The sequence below is a fragment of the Eretmochelys imbricata genome, chromosome 17 (genome assembly GCF_965152235.1).
Source record: "Eretmochelys imbricata isolate rEreImb1 chromosome 17, rEreImb1.hap1, whole genome shotgun sequence".
NCBI lineage: Eukaryota > Metazoa > Chordata > Testudines > Cheloniidae > Eretmochelys > Eretmochelys imbricata.
In genome coordinates, this window is record NC_135588.1 from 5987237 (window position 1) to 6014188 (window position 26952).

Consider the following 26952-nt stretch of genomic DNA (forward strand, 5'->3'; position numbering starts at 1 on the left):
CAAAGGGTCAGTTCAGTTCAAGCTTCATTATCCTCATTTTACAGCTCCATAGAGCCCAAGGCCTGAAGGGACCATTATGATCATCTGGTCCAACCTCCTGGCTAACACAGGCCATAGAACGTCTGTGAAACAATTCCTGTTTCTGACGGCACAGAGAGGCGAAGTGACTTGCCCATATCCCACAGTACGTCAGTGGCAGAACCAGGAATAGAACTTGAAACTGGGATTTTTCAAAGGGGAAAAACTAGGGACCCAACTCACATTACATTTGGGGCTCCTTTGAAAAGCCAAGCCTAAAGCTCCTGACTCCCACTCCAGTGCCTTATCCACTAGGCCATGCTATCTCCCTTATGAGGCATGTTTCAATGCCATACTTCAACCCAACTAGAACAAAGCCAAGGCAACGTCTAAAGCCAGCATTACTCTGTTGAAGCATTCAGAGTCTCAAAAGAGAAGAATATTTTAGAGAGACTCTGAAGGATACTGTTGTATCCATAATCCTGTCTAGAGGTTCGCTTCCAAACACAAACTCCATTATTGCTTAAACTGCCCCATCTCACTTACGAGGTTTTGCATTTTTGTCCCTTGCTGCACCAATCTGAAAATGTACCACTGCTCAGGAAAATGCAGAGACCTTATAGTGCGCAGACCAGGAAAGAAAACAGCTTTAGATTTGCCAGCTCAAAGCAAAATGATGATCCCTTAACATAAAGTGTGCTGAATATACATGAGAAATGCAGAGGGTGGAGGTTAACTTGATTTAGTCAGTCTCCAAGGACATGAATGAGGAGCAGCTTTCAGCAGAGAGCACAAAATCCAACAGCACAGAAGGGAAATTTGCCATTTTCTTGATAAAAAAAAAAGTTTACAAATTTTTTTTTTTAAAAAGCAGTTTTTCATGGCCAAAGGACAAATTACACCTACAAAAACGGCCATTTGTGTTTGCCAAAAATCTGAGGCTAAAAAGAAATGCCTTTTCATTCTCTTTTTTCCGCTCACACTCTCTTTTTTTATGATTATGGCACCACTGAAAAATACATTCACTCATAACTCTAGCTGTAAACACATTTATTAAATACCATCTCATATGTTATTATGCAGCAAGGTATCCTATGTGATTACAGAGGTGCTTCACATTGAATTATAAAGGTACTGGTAGAGAAGCAGAAGTTTAAGTGAATGATTGTCTCACCAGAATGTGAATTCAGTGAACCCTCCCCCTTGAAAACATATTTTAAACCAGCCTATTACATCTTTACCATTCCTCCGTATCTACATGATGCTAGAATCTAACAAGAATTTACAAGGTGCTGAATGCTCAGCCAATTGAGAGGTCTGATTTGGCTTTATGCCCCTTATTCCTTTATAACACTCATGGTATCCCTGTCAGTCAAATGTTTTAAAGCCTGAGATTTTGTTCCGACATGCCAAATTACCAACTGATGCCTCTTGTGGTTACAGGAAGACAACCACAAACCGGATATGACACAGCGAGGTAGAATAGTCAGCAGTTCAAATTAGAGACCAAAAAAAGGAAAATCATCATTACACTTCTGACACTGCCAACATTTCCAGAGCCTCACCCGCTTCTCTGAAGCTGTGCATGCGTGAGGTTTGTATGCATCATTTTTTTCCTCATCAAAAAGTTTTGCGTGTACAAAAGCATGGAGTTGTGCATGCAGGTCGTATTTGCAAACACACAAATATTCCTTACTTGTATATGCATCATCCCCAGAAAAAACTTAAGCATGAAAAACTGTACACCTGAAAACTTAGGGCCTGCCTCTATAAGCAGTTAGCACGTGGCAAGCTGGGTATAAATCTACCTCGCACTAGCCTGCTGTGCGCCTACTGTCTGTGTGGACTCCGCTACTGTGCACTAAAAATGATGTAACGTGCTTTGATCTGTTCCCATTTCAAAGCTTGGCAGATCAAAGCACACTAAGGCACTTTTAGTGCATCGTAGCAGAGTCCACACAGACAGTTGGTGCACAGCAGGCTAGTGCGAGATAGTTCATGACAAGCTAGGGAGTAAATCTAACTGTTTGTATGGACAATCCCTTAGGTACCGAAAACTCAGACCATGATATTAGCAGCTGCTGTTGAAAATACAGTCTTGTGTCATTGTCTAAAAATGCTCAAAACAAATGTAAGAAAATGCTACTCCTATGCCCAATATCAGTAGAAATACTAATCTAAACAGTCCTATCACGAATAAGGAATAATTGAATTGATAAGATAGAGCAGATAGAGCAGATAACATATTATGGAGGATGCATATCTGAAGCATTGTCTAAGTTTTCAGTATTAGACAGAGTCAGGACTTTTACAGGCGGAATTCCAACTCACTGGATGAGCCTGGGCAATTCTCTTAAGAGCTTTTTGCCTTAGTTTTCCCAACAGGGGATGATAATACTGAAATGATCTCTTACTATTTTGTAAGTAGGTTGTGAGATTAAATGTTTGCAAAATGTAAAACATTATAATGTATATTTTTGAAAATTATCTTTGCAGATCATTACACATTATATCGTTAACTGAAATATTAGTTAGTTCCCAACAAAAAAAAAAAGTGTGTTTACATTACTGTCTGGAATTGTTAAAAATACACTGGCGAGAGAGAAATATTTATAAGTCTATATGAATAAACCATTAGTCCAACAAGTTGAAAAACAGCACTTCTTAACTAGCATTCCAACATGCTATGCTACTAACTGTAAATGTCTTGCTATACAAATACTGGATTTTACTCTTATATTGATTAGATTGGTTCCTATCAATTAATTTGAATTAAACGTGCCGTTGATCTTGTCTCACCCATTTGTCCACAAGGAAGCACAATCCAGCTTACATGGTATATAGTCACACTTAGAAGGTTCAGAGCTATGCTGTATTTATTGTACTATTATCTTATTTAAAAAAATTCAAACTCAGGTTAGCTAAAGTGAGATCACTAAAGCCATATTTGGATATCTGATATTAGCTTGATTATGTATCCACAGTGAGGTTAACGGGAGCCTCATTTGCTCAGCATCTGTGAAAAATCAAGTCATTTTTATTTGGGTGCCTAAATCTAGAAAATTTTGGGTGGGATTTTCAAAAAGATTTAAGTAAGTGAATAGGTGCTTTTTTCGACCTATTAAGAAAGAGTCACATAGGTGATCTTGAAAATCCTACTTACAGTTGCTGAACTTTAGCCACTTAAATTCTAAACATCGAGCTGTCAATTTGTACAATATAATATACTGTACAATACTGTATATATCGTACCAATATAATATACTGTCTATTTATTTAGGGACTTGTGTGGTCCCCATCACTACAACATCCATGGTTGCTTGGAAAATCAGGAAAAGGCAGATTGATGCACAGTCTCAGATACACCAGACTTTCAGAAAACAAAATGGCTGACTCAGCATGCACATGCTGGGCCATTAGTGAGACCAGGGGCAGGCCCTCTTATTCAGAGAGTTTTACAGGTACATATAATCACATTCATATCTTTTAATAAAGCATATAGGGACAATTACCTCCCTGGTATAAGTCCACTGCCATGGGGGGTGAACATGGTGTACAATGACTTGTGTTCTTCAGTATGAGAAATATTACCATTGGCAACAGAAAAACTTTCCTGAATTGTGGACTCATGCGCAAAGTTGGTCACAATCCCAATAACCTTTCTATCATTTCGGCAATATTTTACAGCCATTTTCTTCAAAGACAGTCTTTTTTTTCTCTTTTTACACACATAAGTAATGCTGTTGAGTCATACTCCCTCTGTTCCAGTGCTTAAAGTGGACATTTTACACACACATGTATCAAGAGTCATATCAATTTTATAGTCTCCCAGCCTGGCATTCAGTGAGCCTTTCATGACAAAGACTTATTTCGATTCCTGAAAACAATAGGAGCTTAAGCCAATGTCTTTTTTTCCCCCTCTCCCATGCACTGATCACATGGTTGGCAGCTGGAATTTAAACTTTAATGTGGCTTAATTAAATAATCTTTTTCTTGCATTCTCTAATCAAAAGCAACAAATGGCAAAAACCAAATGGCATCATTTGCTCCATTCAGTTTATTTTCTCTAGAAAAAACACCGCTTTGGGGCCTAACCCTGCAAGATGCTAAGTCGCATCAGCACCAAGACTTGACGGCGTTTGGCACTTTGTAGGGTTGGGCCCGTAGAGTGAGAGCTTGGGTATACATGGGGCCTGCTCGCTGTAACGCAAACTTTCCCTCAACTCATTGTAAAAAGTATTTAACTTTCACATGACATTTTGGGAGTTGATTTAACAGAGCCTGCTGTTTCTCCAAGGTATCAGGTATCATGTGATGCAGGGGTCGTCATGGCAATTGCCCTTTTTATATTGAATAGTAAATAGCTACGTAAAAACCACATAATTTTATGGTTGGTCCCTGGGGATCATGCAATTAATGTCAAATCTTTCATTTTAATGTAGTTTTTGTTTCTTTCTTCCTTCTATTCTCTTTGAGCATTAGAGCAAAGGAGGGACCATGTTCTTCAATGTTTGTCCAATTAAGTTGGGCCTATAATAGGTATGTAATAAAAATGACCCTTTTCGTTTGTGCATAAAGCAAAACGGTGTCTAAACAAATCAGAGAGGGTCCAGCACAGACCACAAAAAACGGGCCACAGCTCTGCACCAAACTTAGCATATCCCAAGAGAAAGTCAGTATTTTATGCCTCTCTCTCTTTTCCTAACCTGAGTGCCTCCCAGGAGTGATCAAAAGTTGGTGGCCCCCAGGTTTGGAAGTAACCGGGGCTGGTCTATGGGAAGCTCTCCAGGTGATAAACTTCAACTTAGGCCATCTTTCGCCTACATATTTGCTGGACAAACAGGGTGTTTGTCATCCTCTGCTGAATTACTTTTGCTGCACAAAGCGTGGCACGCTTGAGAATGGCTTTCCTGCTTTTTTTAATCACTCAATGCAAGTCATTTATGAATATTTATGGTGCAGGAAAGTGAAGTTGGTCACTTTGGGGAGCTGCTCATTTAAGTGAGCTTACCAGCATTTATTGAAAAAACGAACAAAGAAAACTAATCACCAAAATATCAAGCTGTCCTTGGTGTCTTTTGGGGCTGCCTTCTCAAGTCCTAATGTTACCTCTCAGCTACTAGTGCAGCTTTTACAACATCTGATTCCGCAGGGTGTCAAGAGCATCTTGAGAAATGCTGATTTGCTAGCTATTAATGGGTTCATGAGGGTGCTCATCTCACACCTCCTAGCATCCAGCCCATTGTGAATCTTGGTTCCCCCACGATACCCAGGTACGCCACTCAGAATATGAGCCAGATGCAGTTACTGTAAAAGCAATCTACTTCAACCCCCCACATAACCAACTGGAAATTAAATACCATTCACCTTGGGATAGGTGCAGTCTCTACTGATCTTGAGCCTGCAGACCTGAAATATGCCTAAGCAAAGTGTTTACAGAAAACTCTCTGTTCAGATTTTAACATAAATCAATAAAAACATCCCTAAAACAAACTAAACCAGCTCTCAATTCTACTCATTAAAGGAGCTTTTTAATTACGTGAAAAATCAAAACCGAATTCTTCAAAGGGGAAACCATGGACAAATTGCTAAGTTTAAAAAAATAGCACAAGCATGTAGGGACAAAATCAGAAAGGCAAAGGCACAAACTGAGGTACACCTAGCAAGGGACATAAAAGGCAATAAAGAAGAGGTTCTTTAAACATATTAGGAGCAAGAAGAAGATGAAGGAAAGTGTAAGTCCTCTACTTAGCTAGGAAGGAGAGCTAATAATTGATTACATCAATAAGGCTGAGGCACTTAATGCTTATTTTGCTTCAGTCTTCGCTAAAAAAGATAATGGAGACAGATACTCAGCACAATTAATATTAACCACAATGGAGAAGGAATGCACGCTAAAGTAGGGGAAGAACAGGTTACAGAATATTTAGAGATGTTATATGTAGTTAAGTCGGTAGGGCCTGATGAAATTCATCCTGGGGTACCTAAGGAACTAGCTGAAACAATCTTGAAAGTGTTAGCAATTATCTTTGAGAACTCATGAAGGATGGGTGTGGTCCCAGAGGCCTGCAGAAGGGCAAACGTAGCATCCATCTTTAAAAGGGGGAACAAAGAGGACCCTAGGAATTATGCACCACTCAGCCTAATTTTGATACCGGGAAAGATACTGGAACAAATTATTAAACAATCAGTTTGTAAGCACCTAGAGGATTATAGTGCTATAAGGAATAGCCAGCATATATTTGTCAAAAGAACTCATGCCATACCAAATTTTCTTCTTTGACAAAGTTTCAGGTCTAATGCATAGAGTGGAAGCATTTCTTTATATCTTTATAGGTGGATGCTCAAGTGGTTGAAAGAACGTACTCAAATAGATCTCTGCACCTTGAAGTCTTTAAACCATGATTTGAGGACTTCAGTGGCTCAGACATAGGTGAGAGGTTTCTTGCAGGAGTGGGTGGGTGAGATTCTGTGGCCTGCATTGTGCAGGAGGTCAGACAAATGATCATAATGGTCCTTTCTGACCTTACTGTCTATGAGTCAAAGTAGGAGGGTGTATCTACTGGGATCATATAGGGGTCAGTCCTGAGTCTGGTACTATTCAATATTTTCATTAATGACTTAGATTCTGGAGTGGAGAATACACTTATGAAATGTGCAGATGACACCAAACTGAGAGGGGTTGCAAACACTTAAGAGGACAGGATTAGAATTCAAAAAGACCTTGAGAAAATAGAGAATTGGTCTGAAATCAACAAGATGAAATTCAATAAAAATAAGTGCAAAGTACTTCATTTAGAAAGGAAAAAAAATCAATGCACAAATACTAAATGGGGAATAACTGGCTAGGGGGTAGTACTACTGAAAAGGATCTGGGGACTATAGCAGATCACAAATTGAATACGAGTCAACAACGTGATGCAGTTGCAAAAAAGCCTAATATGATTCTGGGGTGTATTAGCAGGAGTATTGTACAAGACACAGGAGATCATTGTCCCACTCTACTTGGCACTGATGAGCCCTCAGCTGAAATATTTGGTCCAATTGCGTGCACCACACTTTAGGAGAGATGTGGACAAATTGGAGAGAGTCCAGAGGAGAGCAACAAAAAATAATAAAAGGTGTAGGAAAGCTGACCTCTGAGGAAAGGTTAAAAAAAAATCAGCACATTTAATTTTGGGAAGAGATGACTGAGGAAGAACCTGATAACAGTCTTCAAACATGTTAAAGGCTGTTATAAAAAGGTCAGTGATCAGTTGTTCTCCATGTCCACTGAAGGTAGAACAAGAAGTGATGGGCTTAATTTGCAACAAGGGAGATTTAGGTTAATTATCAGGAAAAGCTTTCTAAGTATAAGGGTCGTTAAGCTCTGAAACAGTTTTCCAAGGGAGGTTATGGAATCCCTGTCATTGGAGGTTTTTAAGAACAGGTTGGACAAATGCTGCTCAGGGATGAGCTAGGTTTATTTGGTCCTGCCTTCAGCACAAGGCTCTGGACTGAATGACCTCTCGAGGTCCCTTTCAGCCCTACATTTCTATGAGTCTATGATTTTTGTGAAGGTTCTAGTTTCAGTGAATTCACCCTGATCCGAACCCTCATGCCCCAAATAACAGCACAGGGCATTGTTGCCATTGCACATAAACTACACATTTCCACTCAAGGTTTTTATAGTCCATACTTAAGTGCTACAAAAAAACCCATCACCTATTGCCTGCTTTACTTCTTAAACATGTGTGTGCCCCCAACAACTCTTTTTCTTTTGTTCAGCTCTTTCAAAGGCCTCTTTGCTTCCCTGGCCTGCTGTAGACCTCACAGTTATTTTTAAATGTCCCTGAAAGGTGAGCTGGGATAAAATAAACTCCAGCATAAAAAGCAAGTGTCTTATGGGCACCATATGCTCAGAGAGTAGAGCCCTAATGCAAGGGCTAAATCATGAGCATTCTCTCTATTCCACATGGCCCAAGCCCTGAATCCTTCAGGGCTGTTTCCTTGCACACTACCACTGAAGCAAGCAGAAAAGGAGGAGTCAGCCGCAAATGATATACGTGACCTGACAATTTACAGAGAGAGAAACAGAAAGTGGAGAACCTTGAGAAAAGATTCAACAGGAAAGCAAACATATTGTTCCTTCTGGAGGGCCAAAGCCAGAGATCCTCATTCAGTCCTAATTCCATCTAACTTCCATTGCAGTCCCCGGGAATTTTGCATGAGTAAAAACTGAATGAAAACCACAAGTCGTGGCCTTGGTGGTGGCGTCTGTGGGAGGAGACAGGTCTTTAACTTTTACAACAACTCAAGTCTTTTTTTTCGGAACGGTAACAAACAGAGCAAATGCTGCAGACCATATGCAGGCAAAATTCCCATTAAAAGTACAGTACATGACTAGAATTTGGCCTTATGTCACCAAAAGGAACAAAGGTACTATGCAAATCTTGACATCTTTCACTGATTGCTTATTTAGGCAAACTTCCCACTGAAGAGTGAATGAAGGCTTCAGGCTTTGATTCTATGTTAAGAAAAAAAATCTGAACTTCCTTAGATTGATTTAAACCAACAGTGTGACCACAAAAACACCTAATACATCACATATAAATTCTCATCCCAGGCTATATAATTTAAACTCAACCAGGAATCACACCAGCCATTTCTAATCCATGTAAATAAATGTCATGTTATCATCTACTCATCCCGATCGGTCCCAGACAGACAATCTAGCAGTACAAGGCCTGGTTCTTTTTCATAGGCACAAAGCCTATAAAAGACCATATAAAAGTTCAACTTGGCCTTTATAATTCAATCTCTATGCATCCCTGGGGTCAGGTCAGTTTCAATACAAAAAAACGAGATTCAAAATAAAATCCATCGCATAGGTATCTCTACTGGCAGAACCAACCTAATAAGCAACCCAAAAGACTGAACTGGGCAGCCAAACACAGTGCTAGACAGAAATATATTCACATCAGAAACAACAGATCATGGAAAAGCGAATCTAAGTGAAGAATAAACTACCAGAGAACAAGGACATCGAGCGAGTCTATTGCTAAGGATGTCAGGACACATTCAGCATTGGTGTAAGTGGGTACAACAAATCTATGGAGCTCTGCCCTTTTATGCAAGCAGTGAACTTGGCCCAAAGTTTTCACAGCTTTATCACTGAGCCCAAAATAAATGCTGAATGGTGCACCTGCAAAATTTCTCCATAAAGGGGCATATGAATGTTGTTGGTAAAGCACGCACCTAAATTTCCATACTAGGTCCCAGACAGGAAGCATTTCTTGTCCCACAAGTCAACATAGAACTGCAAAAATTAACTATCTAACTTTATAAGAGTCAGACTTTTATGAAATTAATAGGATGTTGACATGGTTAAATGTGCTGAGTGCACCGGACAACAAAGAGACAGAAAATGCAAAAATCAATTTAATAGAAAAATGAGAGAAGCGCCCCAAAGGTAAGAAAAAGCAACGAAAGAGTCCAATAAAAACAGGTGGTGAGAAATAAGTGTGGGGAGAAATGACAGACCTGACCAGAACCAAACAGCAAAGCAAGTTAAAGAGGTCCAAGAAGATGCAGATCAAGAAAACCAAAAGCAACACTGCAACTGATAACCCATCTAGAATGTCCCATAACATCAAGCTGCAGCAGTCCTCTTCTCACAAAATAAAATGCATTTAAAATAAGACAAAGTCAAGGGAATTGAAGAGCAATAAACCACCAGCAATGAAATGAACAACAGAGGTATGTACAAAGATCCTGGCAGTCAGAAGACACAGGAGAGAAAAATACAGTAAAGAAACTAAATTCCAAACAGCGTGAAGAATAAATGCACCTCCAAAACGCTGAGCTTCCAGGGGGTTAAGATACATCTCCAATTATTTAATTTCAGGAGCACTTTTTATTTAAAAAACAACAGCCCACTCTGTTGTGATGCATTTGCCCCCTTCCCGTTTTCAGATGTCACTACATCCTATGAAAGAGAGCCCGCCATGATGCTGTTTGTTCAGCACCAGTTTGAGGTTGGTGAAAAACTCTGAGAAAGCCTGAGATATTCTGTGCCTTTGCATCCAAGCTAACCTCAGTGTGTCTCTGTAGCAAAGCCTGTTTAATGTGGCAGTTCCCCCAGAACGGTCTGGTTTCAGTAGAAGTCTTCTTATTAACACAACCACTTCTTAAAGGGCTCATCAGTCTAGTTCCTGTGTGCTGAGAGGCACGGGCAGAAAACACTCCACAATAAACCAGGATAATCACCTGAGTTCACACTGGCTTTTCCTGGAGATAAGTATTCCACTGAGATCAAGGAAAATGAACCCTTGATAGGTCAAAAACCACCAAGAAAAGAAGTAGTTTAAAAGAGTAGGATGTCCCTTTAAGAATGTGAATATCCCTACTGTATGGAAGCGATTCTGCCCACTCCACCCCCCATGTATCAAAAGGCTAATTGCACAGATTAAAATAAAATAATAATAATAGGCACATTGTGGTTGAATGAATACTCTCAATGTCTTGTATTTAAACTGACCCTCACCCTGAGAAAAATGCTTAGCACGCCTCTGCAAACTGCTATCCAAATTGTTAACACTTAGTCCTGCCAACACCCTGGAGGAGTACTATGGCATTACCATCCACCCATTTTACAGATGGGTAAACTGAAGCTTGAGGTCAGGTGACTTTCCCAAGTCTTAGAGGAAGCCGGAGCTAGGATTAGAACTCAGGAGATCCAGGCTCCCAGTTCTGTTATTTGTTATTGCCCCTCTCCATAGATTAATAGCTTCAACAGAAGCCACTTTCAGAGGGTAGATCCAAGCCGCACCTCAGCAGGCAGAAATGGACCTGCCTGCAGTAGAGCAGTTCTACTGCCTGGACATGGGGATGATTTGCAGAGCCTAAACGTGGGTTGCACACGTGGTGAGAGCACTGCAGACTAGTTCTGCCGACATAACTGTGCAGGGCAGTTATGGAGACATTATCACCCTGCCATAAAAGGATATGGGTGGAAATGGTGGCTTGATAGCCTAGGGGGAGGATTTGTTTCCCCTTAGGGCCTCATCCAAAGCCTATTAAAGTAAATGAAGAGACTTGCATGGATTTCAGCGGCCTTTGGACTCGGGACCAGACTCAGTTTCACAGCCCGTCTTCTGGGGTTGGGCTTTGTGAGCTGGTATTATGATTATGTATGTGGTAGCAGCTAGGATCCCCAGTCACGGACCAGGACCCCTACTAGGCTAGGTGCTGTATAAACACAGACCAGACAGATGGTCCCGGGCCCAAAGACCTCGCAATCTAAATATCATTGTGGACTGTGACGTGGGGAAACACCCAAGTAGAATGAAAATCAGTGCCCTGCAAATTTCAGTTCTGGTTGGAGTGAATCCTCAGCTTAGAAATAAACTGGTCTCTCAGGGAAAAAATAATTCACTGTGGGCCTGATCCAAAACCCAGTGAAATCAATGAGAATGAGAACCTGTAGGAGAATTCCTTTGTAACAATCTGTAAGCACTCTCTCACCCAGACCTGGACACAGAGAACTCATATACATACTTTAAACCTTTAAAAGACAATGGAGTTCCATTCATAAGGATCTAAACTAATAGAAATATTTGTCAGGTCTCCTTTAATGCTCTGTACTAACCTTCTTCAAGAAATATTAATATGTAATCCTTTTTAGTAAAGACATTTTTGTAGAGTTACCAGGAGACTACAGATAATAGTCACTAAACGAATTAACAGATCCACTAAAGCTTGTGGTTAGTGTTCTGAAGGAGTAATTCTCATTTTTCATCTGGAACCAGTAGCTGGATGGGTATTGTAGCCTGAATAAATCAGTAATTTTAGTGGATACATAACTGTTGTGTCAGCATTCTGACTCTCAAGTTTAGAAAATATTTTCCACTTTCAAAGAAAGTGTACGTTGCTACCAATCATTTACATGGCATTAGGAAGGAAAGCCCCAAATCTGTCAAAATAATGAGCTTGTTATATCACACACCAGCCTCAGGACACACATAAATCAGAGGTTCTGTTGGGCTGATTATCTGTGCATGTAAAGTTTTGAAATACATAAATTAAAGGTCTCACTCTACGAGGAGGGCTTTTACCTTTCAACATAAGTGGCTTAAAATGATTTCTTTAGGATCTGATCAACTCTGTAGGGGAATATCACAGACACTTGCTCACTTCTCATAGACTCACAGACTAAGGTCAGAAGGAACCATCATGATCATCTAGTCTGACCTCCTGCACGTTGCAGGCCCCAGAACCTGACCCACCCCCACGCCCATAATAGACCCCTAATCTCTGGCTAAGCTACTGAAGTCCTCTGAATCCATATTCAACAAGAGTATTTTTCAGTTGAAAAGCCTGATGTAAAACACAGGCATTTCCTGATTAAAAATTGCTCAGAGAGAAAAAAGTATAGCATTAAGGGCTTCCCTGCACTGGGGACTTCTGTACCAATGCAGACACCTAGTGTAGACATGCTGCACTGATGTACAAGGTCACTTGCACCGGTGCAGTTTATCCTGTGCAAGTCACTTTTTATACTTGTGCAGTGTGTATCAATACAAGGGGCTTTACATTGGTGTAGCTGCACCACCACAAAAGTCCCCGATACAGACAAGATCCACAACTTGTGAATTGACTGAAGTCTACACTGAAGCACAGGGCAGGGAAGCAGTTCACCCAAGGTCACTCAAGAAATCCGTGGCAGAGCTTGCGACGGAACCCAACTCTGCAGACTCCTAGCCCTATGCCTCAGCCACAAGACCTTCCTACCTACCTACCCTGGTTCTTGACTAAATAAAATAAAAGTATGAATCTTCCTAATTGTTTGCTCTAAACTGGCAAGGCTGAACTCGCACATCCTCAGTGAAAAGCTGCAGAGCGGCACGCTTAGCTGCACGCTGGTTCCCATCCAAAATAAACATTTGCAAATGCCCAAGTGCAGCACACTCCTTCCTCACCCATCTGCAAAGCTCCTGAACAAGGGTCTCGGCAGCGCCTTCTGACACGCACCTCAACCCGAGACCTCCCCTGGTCGTTGAATAAAGATTTCAGTGTCCAAAGAGGCAAAACACAGGTAGGAGGCTAAAGGGGATAGTTAAAACATATTTAATTAACTCACTCTCTCTCCCCCACCCCTTCCCCACAGATATCTCAGGGCTCATCCACATGAGAGAGGCACGCTGACTTAACTAAAGGTGCAATTTTAAATTGCTTCGAACTGGTGCAAACTCCTGTGCGGATACCTATTTCGACTCAAAGCAGGCTTATTTTTGGTTTAGATTAGGAGTCAGTTTAAACTAAACTGAAGTAAACCACTCAAAATTAAATAAGTCTCCCCACACAGGGGTTTTCAGCAGTTTAAGTTATATCAGCGCAACTTTCTCATTCAGACAAGCCCTTAGACTGTGAATTCTTTCAGACAGGCACTGCCCCTTGTTATGCCTGGACAGTATACTGCGGCCGCTGTTCATAATCCAAAGAATTGACAACAGCAGATAATTTACCAGTGAAAAATTTAGGGACTTGATTATGAGTCTTCCCCCCCTAGTGACAGCAGTGAATGTTTTAGGTGATAAGTTGTTCAATCTGTTAATAGCTCATGGTCAGAATCTGAGCATTTTCAGAGCATACTCTAAGGGCCTGATCCCACAAACCCTGACTACCGCAAGCAATCCTCAGTCATACTTCACTGAGTTCAGTGAGCGAGCTCAATTCTGCAAAGCCTCCAAGTCTTTTTATTACAATTAATCAGTTTACCTAATTAGGCCTCAGGCCTGCACACTCTTCGCTTTATGAACTCAGTGGGACTACTCCTGGCATAAGTTATTTGCAAGATCAAGGCCTTAATCAGTTACTGGAGTGCAGAGAATCAGGGCCTGGATTTACTTCCTAAGGAATTCATTGAGGGGACTGTAAAGGATTTGCCTACTCATTCATGTATTTATAAAGATAGCAGATGTGTGGCTGCCAAGGCCTAGCCGTGCTCAAAGTAAATGATCAGATATGCACTGCACGCCGAACTCCCAACGATGGAAGTCTCCGACGGAGGCTGCAGATGGGAGCAGGGAGCCCAACTATTTTGGAAGGCATCCGATTTAGTGAGCTGTAGCTCACGAAAGCTTATGCTCAAACAAATCTGTTAGTCTCTAAGGTGCCACAAGTCCTCCTTTTCTTTCAACAATTTTTTGTGCTTCACAAGTGTCTGTGATAAGCACTCCTAGAACAGGCTTGTAGGGTTGCCAGTTTTGGTTGGACGTAATCCTGGAGGTTTCATCACATGACATAATCTTTCATGAAAGGTTAATCTTTAATTCCTGGAGACTCCAGGACAATCATGGAGGGTTGGCAACACTATGTGCTTGTGAGAGCCATACACTGGTATACGTGATCTAAGCCTGAAAAAAAAACAAACACCCCCCAAAACTTAGCTGTGACGTGCATAGACAGGGGAGTTGTAAAGACATTTTTTCCAAAGAATGCGTTTGCCAAAAAAAGGTGAATGCAGAAATGGAGTAGTTAAAAGCAGAGCTATTTTGCAGTAACTTCCTGCCTCCCCCTCAGACAGCCGTCGTTGTCTGCAAGGAGTCTAGAAGAGTTCTGCATGTCAAAGCATGTTATAAAGGGATTACTTACACACATAAAAAAGCTGCAGTTTAGAGCGGGGTACAATAGCCCTGTAACAGAGATTCTGCAGCAAACCGTGCAGGGCCTTTAGGATTGCTCACTTAACAGTTCACTCTCCATGTGCGGAGATTTGGTGGGACGGTAAGAAACCCTATGTTTACACACCTGGTTGGCACTAGCCGTTTCCCTTGAACTAACAGTGCCAAAGTGGGCTGCTGTTGAGGCCTCTTCCTGGGTCACTCTCTGTGCACCAAAAAGGAAAGTAACTGCAGCATGAGGAAAAAGGCCCGCAGTGGTTTTGAGGTTTTCGGAAAATCAAAAGGAAATGGCAGCTAGCCTTATACAGCAGGAATAGAAGGCAAACAAGCAGTGTGGGTTTTATGACCTGTTTTTAGGGAGCATAAAGAGAGAGTTTGCGAATACTTAGAGAGCAAAGTCCTAGAAATTAAAAGTGATTATTATTAATTTATACATAGCAGTAGTATCCCTTGACCCTAGTCAAAACTGGTGCCTATGTTGTGCTAGGGACTGTACAAACACACACAAAGTCACTGCCTCTGCCCTGAAGAGCTTATACTCTAAAGGTTGGTCTGTAACGGTACCAATTAATCTGGGATAAAATAGGGTGTGAATTCAAAGCAGATTAACCCGAGTACGTTAATTTGGAATACAGCACTTTTATTCTGGAATAGGAGCGCGCGCACATGGAGTTAATCAGGAATCACTATTTCAGAATAGCCCTGTGAAGTGTCAGTGATGGTGTAACAAATGCAATGAAATATCCTGCATTGCTAGGAAAAGTCTGACTAGCCCAGTACATGGTCCTGCCTTCCTTCATATGCATATAAAAAACAATTAAAAATCTCTAAAGCACCTAAATCCTATTTTCAAAAGTGATTTAAAGTTCTTAAGTGCCTAAGTCCCACTGGGATTTAGAGGCTTTTGAAAATGGGACCTAGGCACCTTTGAAAATTTTACTCCTGGCATTTTTCTTGAGCGTACACTGTACTAAAGTCGTAGATAAAAGGGCAGTCTTAGAGGACAGATTACACGAGGCGAGAGGGCCAAATCCTGAGCTGGTGTGGATTGTGATTGTAGTCAATGGCACTATGCCAACATACACTAGCTGAGGATCTGACCCAGAGTCCCCTTCCTATTATGAACGTGTCCTCAGAGTGACAAACAAAATGTTTAATAAATGGGTGAAAAAATTTAAAAAAAAAATCACCAACTCAGTCTGTTAAATAAATTGCACAGTTAAAAATGACCAAAAAAAAAAAAAAAAAAAGGTCAGGAAAAACAGATGCTGAACGTTCCAACAGTAACACTAGATATCCTGGGGGGTTTTTTTATGACCACAGTGAACGTCCTGTAAGTTTGACAGTATGCATTTTACAACATAAACAGTAATACATTAAAATACACAGTTAACCGGGGGGGCGGGATAAAAAATGTGATGTGTGCAAAGCTGTCAAGTTACTGCTGCCACTGAGATCTTAATTTTGGCATTTTCCAAAGATGACATTTTTAGCCATGCAATCTTTAGCATAGTTGCTTGCATTTAATTTCCATGGTGTTTTTTTCCCTAAAAAAAAAAAAAAAAAAAAAAAAAAAGAGTGGGGGGGGGGAAGCCTGCGCTTAATAATGTAAGCATTTAAATGGTCCTGATTAGTCTTTGAAGTTCACACACATTTCATTGGGGTCAATAGGTTGGAGAAGGGGGTCAAGTTCCCAACTTTGCTTGACTGTTTTCTGTAAAGCTGGGTTATCAAGGCATCACATTGTGATGGCTGGGATCTTTGCAGCATTGAAATTTAGAAATGGGAAGATAGTTCGAATTTGCATAAAGTCATAAAAGGCATCAAAAATTCTGGACAGACCCTAAAATTACTGGATCTGCACTATTTTGGGGACTTACAGCATTCTGCTTTCCCTATGTTAATGCAAAGTGGATTTGCTTATTCAGGGTTTTGTTTTGTTTTAGAATTTTATTGTGTTTCTATTTGACTTATACAATCTCCCTGTGCAGAGTGTCCCATCAGCAACCCTTATTTCTGCTCAAGCCAGTCAGGGAAATGTGCAAAATTTGACTGCACAAAGAGCTTCGTTAGGTTCTGTTGAAATCTTGCATGCCATAGATCTGATCCAAATGCACTTAAGTCATTGGAAAGGCTGCTGTTGACTTCAACGGGCTTTGGGAAAGACCCCCAGATCAGTATGTTTAAAAGTTATTTCTCTCTCCAAGTGAGTTGTAACTTTTGTATATTTCAGGACAACTGTATTAATAAGAGCACTTGATTTTGGGGTGGGGGCTGGTTGTTTGTTTTTTTTCTCACCATAGGATGCTCTGAAATGCAAAGCATTAGTCTCTGCACCCATTGGAGTTAATGGCAAAACTCTTATTGACTTAAATGGGAACAGAGTTATGCCTTGGGGCCAGGATTTAACCCTTCGGGGCAGATCCTTGTGTGATGTAGTTTGTACAATTAACACTGTGCATAGCTTATGATTGTGACGCTATGACCATTTACCCCAGCTGAAGCTCTGCCATTTAGCATATGGCTACATGCTCAGTTTGAGCAAGACAGGTCCACTTCCCCTTCACTTTGCAAATCTATCGGCATCCCCCACACTGCCCCTCCCAACACCACCAGTATTTCAAGGAGCAGCAGGTAAAAATCATGTGTTGTTATGCAAAGCAAATGCTCGGACCTGCATTGCTAAGTGCCTGAGACCACTGAAATTAAAAGAATTCTACAAATCCTAAAAATCTAACCTTACTAGTTCGAGTCAATGTTGTTTATTTGTACGTGTCCTTCAACTTGCAAAGTGAAAACCAGACTAGTCAGTATGTTGTATTTACCTACGCGGGCGCACACATGGCTGGCAGTCTGGAAAGGCCAGTGTTCTAAGCTATTAAATGTATTGTGGTCGATAACAGTGTACTTCCCAGTCCGACATCTGCAATACACAGGAATTAAGAGTTTCCAAATAAACTACTCCATCTTTTATAGGAGTGCCGAAGCCAGCTTGGAAAATGACGATCTTATGTAACCTGTTTCTGAGTGCTCTGCATACCGTACGCATCAAAGGCTTTGGCTGAAACATCTGAAACCACTGACTTGAAAATTCCATAGCGGAGAGTAGAAGCCCAATAGCGCTACGCAAATGAATAACTGAACAAGTCACACACGGCACTTCAAGAGGCCAGTGCAAGGCACTAAAGCAGTTAGTGGGGAGTGCTTGATCTGGTATCATTACAACATCCTCATTCTCAGTTACCTAATAGAATAAAGGAAATGCTACTAATAATTATAAAAAAATTAATGAATTAGAGGCCACTCCTAAGTGGAGCCCCAGAGCCAAGCCTGCTTGAAATCTGAGGAAGTTCAGACTCTCATGCAAACTGGGGCTTGCGCCCACCTCTGGCAATAACATTTCCAGAACTTACGTGTCCGAACGGATCGAGGTGATTGTTAGTGAGCTTTAGCTTCTGAAACGACACCAGCTGCCGCATCCAGTGAGCTCCCGTGGCAGGCGAGTCCGGATGAACGTATAACCGCCCGGGCATTGCGGGCTCTGCTTTCCCGGCCACCATCCTGTGAACAAGGCACTCATGGGTTACGTCTTCCTGGCCAATTAGCACTTCAGAGCAATTCATTACCTAACTGAACATGGTAACCGTCTTACAAATCCTGAGCTACCGTCTGTATTCTAAGATGGATTTGGCCCAGACCGGGTGGCCAGCTGGAGAAACGCAAGAAATTTAGGATGCTGTTGCTGTTTCATGGGTCTGGGAAGGATGAAGCAAAAAGTGGGGCAAGGAACACAGACCTCTTTTCTCATTTTTCAGTTCTCATTGCCTGGCCAGGGTTTTACCTGGACACATAGTATTGTAGGAGTGATACGACACGGCAGCCGTATGAGAACTGGCTACGGGCAAGTCCTGTCTTTGCCACTCAGAGGTCTCCGCATGGCTCCACTGTGCAGAGAGGCAGGATCCAGCATCACTCTGGGGTGGAAGGCATTTGGGGAAAGAGTGAAGGGGGCAAATCCAAGGCTGGATCCAGGTAGCAGGGCTACAACAAGTGCAGAGGCTACTGTAGCTCCTAAGGCTGGAATGCCAGCTTGGTAGAAGCTCTTGGGAAGTGACTCCTTCCCCTCCAGCCCCTGTGGAAGCCCAGTTCTCAGGCTGCGGCTGGGACGCGGATTTGTGCTCCCATCCGCCCCCGCCAGCCACCTTTGTTCACACATCAAAAGCTCCATTAGTTTTCATGGATTTAATGCTCTAATACAGCATGTCACAGCAACTCTCCCCTTGCTGTGTATTGTTCTTATGCTATAAAACACCAGTAAGAGGAGTATTACCAAAAACAGCAGAGCCTTTCCAACAGCAATAACAGATGGAAAGGGAAAACAGTTCTAGTGACGGCCAAAGTTAAATTAAGAGAGTTAACATCATCTAGGACTTAATGGCTAAAGCAAAGAATTTGCCCTGGGTTGCGTAAGGTTCCTGGTGAATACCGCTCCCATTCTACAAGGACTCCAGAAACAAGCATTAGCTCAGAGACAATTAAAAAAACTAGAACAATGCCCTAAAATGTGCATGTAGATTACATTTGTATGGGATATCACTATGAAGAGGTCAATTCCGTTCCCTTCAAAGTCAATGGGAGTTTTGCCATTGACTTAGAAGCAATGTTGACACTTAGTGGAACAGATGAAGTTCCACACAGAGAAAGCAGGAGGGTCCTGGGAAGGGCACAGCATATTTTCAGCAAGGAGAGATTTTCAGGTGACAAGATGCACGAGATTCCCATGGGCAGGAAAGTCGATACTAAACCTGCCTTTCCTGCTGAGTAATCTTGCTCATTGAGAGAGGGTGAGAGGAGAGAGAGAAAGCAAAAAAAAAAAAAAAAAAAAAAAGGGGAGGAGGGGGGAATAAAAATGGCTCCAGAACTGGGCTACACTGGATGACCAATTCCGCTTGTCCTCCCTCTTTCTGAGACCACAAAGTCGTCCCATATTTTAACTATCCAACCTCTAGGGGCTGTGACTTCCAACCTGGGGTAGGCCTCAATTCCCACGGGACCTTACCACCACAAGAACTGCAAGATCCCTACTGCTCCTGTGTTTCAAAAATGGCAACAGGAAAGGAGAGCGGGCACTTCAAGAACACTCTGGTGGTGGTGGGTTTGTTATCAATTTATTTATTTTAAAACACATATGATATTTCCAACAGACAATGACATCTCGAGAGTGACAAGAAGTATTTTTGCTCAAAAGACATAAATCCAAGATGGCCACCATCAACCGCCAGCATCAACCTATTGGAACTAGTAGGTGAGGTCAAGAAAAGTCGCACCAGTTTGGATAAATGAGAGAGATTCATCTGGTCTGCCCACAGATCTTCACCTGGTGGCTTTGTGGCTCTTTCCCACAGAACAAATATAATTAGAGAAGAAATGGTCAACACTCAACCCACTGCAAATCTAAGGCCTCATAGATACATAATTTTTTAAGGCCAGAAGGACCACTACATCGTCTAGTCTAAACTGTGTATGACAGGCTGTAGACTTTCATGCCGTTACCCCTGGATTGGCCCCATTGTGTCTGACTAAAGCATATCCTCTAGAAAAGCATCCAGGCTTAATATGAAAATATTAAGTGATAGAGACTCCACCATTTCCCTTAGTAGTTTGTTCGCTGGTTAATTGCCCTCGCTATTAAAAAACTTGTACCTTGTTTCTAATTTGAATTTGTCTGGCTTTAAGTTCCAGCCATTGATTCTTGTTCTGCCTTTCCTGGCTAGGTTAAATAGCACTTTGGTATCTGGTATTTTGTCCCCATGAAGGTCCTTATCGACCATCTCCTCAGTGCTTATTGCAAACAGTTGACACAGATATGAATACTTCTCTTTTGGTAACCCAAGGAAAAAAAACCGAATAGTCTCTTACCATTTGTTGTCACAAAATTTGTACCGGTGATCATCAGCTGGGACAATGTCGATCAACAGGATGTACTTGGTCTTGGGGTTCATCCCGGTTACCTTAATTTTGTAGCTAGGAAACATCCTCCTTATGAAAAGCAAAGGGTTAATACGTTAGTGCGTAACTTAACACATAGTACAAAATAACGGAACAGCAGAGAGGAGCCCCAAAAGGAGGTTCCAGTGAAAGTCTAAAGTGAAATTCACCCTAAAGACTACGTACCACTTAAGTGTCACTTAAGGCATTTGAATGACATTCATCCCTGTGGAGAGCGAACACGAGGTCTGTGCGCCACTTAAGTTCCCCTTCCTCATAACAGAGCAAAAGGGGGACTTACATGGGGTGCAGGCCTTGCATTGACCATTTTTCAGAATTTAATCCCTCATGCATGCTCAGGGCAGTGAGTAGGCCTTTATTAATCGGTGCATTGGGCCTTGTACAGGCCCTCTGCCTGAAGGTGATTTTCATCCTAAAAAACTGGGGTATTCGCTGATTTGATTTAAAAGCTACTCAGGATCATCTGGGAATGACTCTGGTTGGCCTAGCGCCTTCCAGAGGGAACACAAAGCATGAGTGCTGGTGACTATGGGTCTGAAAGAGGTAAAGGAACTATCTTACACTGCACACTACACTCCCCCAGTGAAGGAATCTCTGCCTCCCACGGTCAGGTTAACAACATAAAGGAGACAAGTTCTCTTGGGAAAACTCCTACACACACAGTTCTGAACTTTGATCAGAAATTATGAACATCCAGTCATTAGACAGCGAGAGTATGTTTGTGCAGCACCTAGTACAATGGGGTCATGTTCCATGACAGGGCTCCTAGGTGTGATGGTAATACAAATAATAAATACGACGACTATGGTGAAAAACTTACCTGAGATGGCAGGGGGGGAAAAAGTGTTACTAATCGATATTGACCCAATATAGAGCCCTGCCTCAGAGACCCCAGGTTTCCTCTCTCCAACGGAGGGGAGCAGATTAAGGGTCAAAGTCTATGCTGATGTAAACAGATGCAGCTCCATTGACTTTACTGTGCATTAACTGAATACGGCAAATACTGTTCAAGAATGGAGCGTCTGACTCAAATTCTCTGCTAGGGTCAGTTGGCGCAGCACCGTTGTAGCCAGTGGAGTTGTGCCAGTTTACACAAGCAGAAAAATCTCTCCCTAAGACGTTACATTACTGAGCAGTATTTACAGTGTGAAAACAAACAACAGCTAGATGTGACAGGGAAATTACTTCATACAGTCACAGTGTAAGCGCTTGCAACCCTTGCTGGTGTGGGTAGCTTTGATCCATGCGAGTACTTCCACTGGTTTCCAGGGCACTAAACACCAAGTAAGCAGTACGGGTTTGCAGGACCATGCATCTTCAATCTTATGAGTAGCTTTTCTGTTGGCTCCATATTACCAAGCCTCTCCCCAGCCAATAAAAACAAGTTACTTGCGCAAACTGGCTCATCACGGTCTTTAAGCAAGAAGACGGAACAATCCAATACATCAACATGCCGGGACGGCTCATTTGTACTAGGAAAAAAACGGGCAAAGCAGATGAAAATATCTATATCCTGAGGCAGCATTGTCACAACCATCGTTAGCAACAACGGGGCAAATCCTGACATCATTACTCTGTCAAAATGTCTAGCAATTTAAATGAGAGTTTAATCTGGATTAATAGCTTGGCCTGGCAGAAAGAGCCCTCCCCCACACTCGGATAGACCCGAGATTTTAAACTCTTTTCTCCCCCTTTTCTCTTTTTAATGAACACGTTTCTTCCCGCCACTAAAAGGGATCGCTGTATGTGTGGCCAAGGAAAGTGACGAGTGCTAGGGACCGCTGAACAATCTGGGCCTGTCAGATGAACGGTAGTTACTGTCTTTGCCACCATTTTGTAACTGCTCCAGGAGAAGGCAACAAAATGGACCCTGTTAGGATTCATTTGAATTGACTCTTTTAACACCCTGCATAAATTCCAGATATTTATGATGTATTTAGCTGGGACTAAACAGGGGTGGTTTACCAATGTCCATATTTGATTTTCATTCATAAACTCTGCACTCCTCTTAACTTTGTCCTCACACAGGTAAGCACCTGTATAAATACAGTAGGACGTTTCAGGTTGTGAACACACAGCCCAATTCACACCGTAAAAAAATTACACAAGGAATCCAAGCCGAATGCCAAGATTTTTTTTTTTAAAATTAGGTCTTAAAATTGCATTTAAAAATGAAATGAAAGAAAAAATGGACGTTAAGAAAAAAATTAGAAAATAGGATTTTGGACAGTTATTGAGATGTACCAGTAAAGGATTCTGTAGAAGTCGGGGTGGTTGTTTTTTTTTAAAATAACCTGTAGCTTCTGAAGTTCTTTCTTCCCCAATCATTTCACATACTGTACTACAGCCAAGCTGCTAAAGTAGCCAGACTGATCTACTGTAAATGTTAAGTGCTTTTTTAATGGCATTTAAAATTAAGCTTCAGCATATGGAGTTCATATAGCGTAGACATGCCGGAGTTTATAATGTTCTTTAGTATAGCCCTCTAAAATAAATACAAAGAGGCGAAGTACTTCTATAATATACACAGCTGAAATTCCTGAAGGATAACAAATGGGAACGCACATCTGATTGAAGGTGTTGCTTAACTTGCAAACCGTTCAGTATCTAGCAGTGGTAGCATTACACTTGGCAAGTCAACAGATTGAGCCACGGTGGCATCTGCCAACTCTCAGCGTTTGTTTCCAGGGAAAGCATTGAGGCTCAGTGCTTAGTTCTGGCCCTGCATGGGCATTTCATCCTCATTATTAGCTGCTGCATTTTGGCATTAAAAAAATATGCAACTAACATGCTGTCCAGGGACGTGTCGCTTTAATTTTCTTAATGAAAACTCTCTCAACCCCTTGGCAAAGTCCAGCTAGTAAACGTCTCTGTGCAATAGGATACAAGCATGGGTCATGTGTTTCTGGTGAGGATACCCGACAAATGGGGGAGCTGGGCCCGAAACTGCAATCGTCTTTTGGTTCCGGAGTTAAAGAGAGAGTGTGTCCTTGCTGTGTGGTGTTGCCCAGGCTCTTACCTGGATGGTCAATTTGAGCGAAAACGAAGGGGAAGCACGTCGAGAGGGCTGTGTGCAGAGCACACGCTCTCCCAGTGAGGCTATGTAGTCCACTAGCAAGTCTTGGTAAGCATCCAAAAGTCTGCATGCATAGCCGAGATTTCTGCCCGGCGAGATTTGGTTGAGGGCTTGATCCTGCAAACAGTTATGGCTGAACACTGAGCTTATTACTGAGAGTAGCTCCGTTGACGCGTAGCAAGTCTGGCGTTGTCGAGAGATTCTTTTCTGGAACTCTTCCATGTTGCCTGGGCGAGGAATCGCTCGCTGTACATTACTTTCAGCTCCTGTCCCATCTGAAACCAGGAGCTGCTCAACAGGTGCACGTAGTACATAGACAGACAGACAGACACACACAACGTTGATCACACTTTTCCCAACTGCTGAAAAAGACTCAGGCTGGATTTGGTTTGAGATCTGGATGAAGATACAGACAGATTATTATTTTAACCCATACTGGACCCCTCAATCATACTGAACTTCGCACTCCGGAAGCGCTTCCGAGTTTGAAAACCATTTACAAACAGGAGCCCAATGGGCAATGCATATACAGGATCCTTGTCTTCACTGGGACCTCTTCCTAGCTCAGTCTGCAGATGAGATGCAGTAATTAATCCTCAGGAACACCTTCGTTGCAGAAGGGAGTTCTATTCCTGCTCATTATGTAGTTATTAAGTAGTTCTATTCCTGCTTATTATGCATATTACTGAAGCCCTGTGGGCCAGGAACGCATTGTACTCTGTGCTGAGCAAACACAGAACAGAAGGTCGGTTTCTGCCCCACACAGCGTACAGATGGGGGACCTGAGAGAGAGAGGTGAAATGCTTTGTGAATTTACAGCACTGCATAAACTGGCTATTTATAATTCGCCTGAGGCCACAGAATGAATCAGCATCAGACTTGGGATTAGTAGTCCCTGTCCTCACAGTCTTGTGCACAGACCAACTCAATCACGCCTATCTGCCCTAAACACAGATGATTTTTGCTCCATACGACAGTCTGTAGCTGGGAAGCGGTGGAGGGAATCACCAAAGGAAGCCGGATGGGCAGAACTGCCAAGCTGCTGCACTTCACAAAGATCTGGGCAGGAGCCTCAGCCCCAGTGCATTGAAGGAAGTGCAGTTCAAATGTCTCTTTCCGTCTGTGAGCCTTCATGTCCTTTTTAAAAGCTATTAACCGAGCGGCTTCCAGCCATTGTTGCAGGCTGCCTGTTCAGTACAAGGCTAATTACTTTGGTTTGTCTTTTAAGCTAGTGCTTCCTCGAACAGGCGCCCCGGTAAAAGGGAGATCCCAGGGCATTGCATGACCAGGGCCAGGGCATTTGTCAATATCATTGCTCCAGAAACAGAAGCAACTGCAGGGCTACCTCCCAAGCCCGTCCCAAACGTCAGGCATCTTGCACCGTGTCGCACGTGGGCCCCCCCCGCGACTTCCAGAGCCCAAGACCCTTCTTCACTGGCGTAGGAAGAGAGCGCATGCCGGTTTGCTGCTGTTACGAAGCAGCTCCTTGAAAAGTTGGCATAGAGAGAATGGTCACGTTCGAAGCTTTCCAGCTGCCCCGGCTTTCACCATGCTCCTGGGCCTCAAAAAGCCCCAACTTTCCACTGCTCTTGTCTCCAAATACGAGGGAGAGAAAGAGATACAGAAAAGTTCGGAGTGAGATGGGTAAGGAAGGGAAGCAGACACCAAATACCGTGTATGTTGCAAAACAGGTAAAGTGGAATGGACACTGCAAGGGCTTGAGAGTCTCATTCACCTCGCGTGATTCAAGAGGTTGCTCTTGCTGTGAGAATACCTCATTTACTACCCTCAGAGATGACTGCTGGGACCGCACCGTCACTTAGAAATCTACCGGCCCTTTTCCACACAGCCACCAAATGGCCCTCTGCACAATATCCACATAGGCAACAAGGTGGGGCCAGCAATGTGTCAGGGATTGGCCATGATAAATAGCATGTACCACCGTGGAAACCACAGAGCCCAGGCAAGAAACATAGCAGAAAGTTAGTGCTGCTTTAAGCAGCTTTGCCCTAGCTGTGAACTCCCTGACCGCCCTAGGAGGGGTCACAGTCTAACTGTAGTCTGGGAAGCCAGTGGTGGGGCTACAGGGACGAAGGAGGAGACTCCTTCCACGCATCTAGCTCCCTAGGGATGGCTTCCGGCTTTCTCATGGGTCTGTTACTTTTTCTTAGCTCTGCTCCCTTCCCACACCGCATCCCCTCCTGTCTGCTGGGTAGGAGAAGGAAGAGCAGTAGAGAAAGCCAAGCCCCTACCCCAAGGCCGTGTGCTATAGGAGTCCTGGATTTCTTGACCTGATTTGTTCCCCTTTATACTTTTTAAAGAAAGCAAAACATGCAATGGGTGTAACCCACTGGTCGGTGTTTGCTATGCATCTCCCTTTGTTTAGGATCCCCAGAGGACATGATCTGTTACAGCCCCGAGCTACAAAACATGGCTTTTTAGTTCAAGCTGTAAAGACTCACATGTTTAGCTGTAGACGTCCCCAGTTCAAGTCCTGCTGTGTCAGCCAGAATGACAACCAACACAAAAGCACATTCGGGCCTAAGGGATCTACCCACGGCCCTGAACCAAAACCCCAGAGCCAACACCTCTGAACTTTGGGATCTCAGCTACCTCCCTACTGCCGTCCTCCTTCTCTATATTGGCAGAATAAAGTCCCAGATCCCAACAGCTCCAGGCTTCGGGAATGTTCACACCCTGTTTGTATCTCAGGTGCATTCTTACCCCACACGCATTGAGAAGGGACAGTCTAGTCTTCCTGGTGCAGTAGTGATTGTTCTTCCTCTCTATCCCTCCAAAACTCTCCCCAGCTCTAGGAACGGATTTTAAAGGCACATTCCTATTTCCCTCCACAAATTTTGCAGTAGTGGCAGATGTGCAGAAGTGCCCGCTTTGAAAGGACTGTCGCTGTCATTAGAGCTTGGTGATGAAGAATTAAAGTTGTTTTTATGTTCACATAACATAGGCATCCTCCACGGAAAAGATGAAGAAAGATGAAGAAAGATAATGTTCTGCCTTATCCCTGGGGGAGTCCAGCACCTTATGTTAAAATACTGTCTTTTTTTATCTTAATTGCCATCAAGTAATCTGCAGATCGATGTTCTTTGGAGAGGCCTGCAGACAGCAAAAATAGAGTGTGCATTGCTTTGGGGAGTTAAATATGGGGCGGGAGGCTGGAGGGGGGCG

At 42.6% G+C, this 26952-nt stretch overlaps 1 protein-coding gene across 1 annotated transcript in view; it reads right to left on the bottom strand.

The window, feature by feature from the left end:
* The window catches only part of TBX4 (T-box transcription factor 4), a 51548-nt gene that overhangs the window by 12326 nt on the left and 12270 nt on the right, over window positions 1–26952 (bottom strand). The window contains exons 3-4 of the mRNA XM_077836660.1: window positions 20601–20720; window positions 18095–18242 (exon numbers count right to left, since the gene is read on the bottom strand). Of these exons, the coding sequence (XP_077692786.1) occupies window positions 18095–18242; window positions 20601–20720 (268 nt within the window). The remainder of the gene's footprint in view (window positions 1–18094; window positions 18243–20600; window positions 20721–26952) is intronic.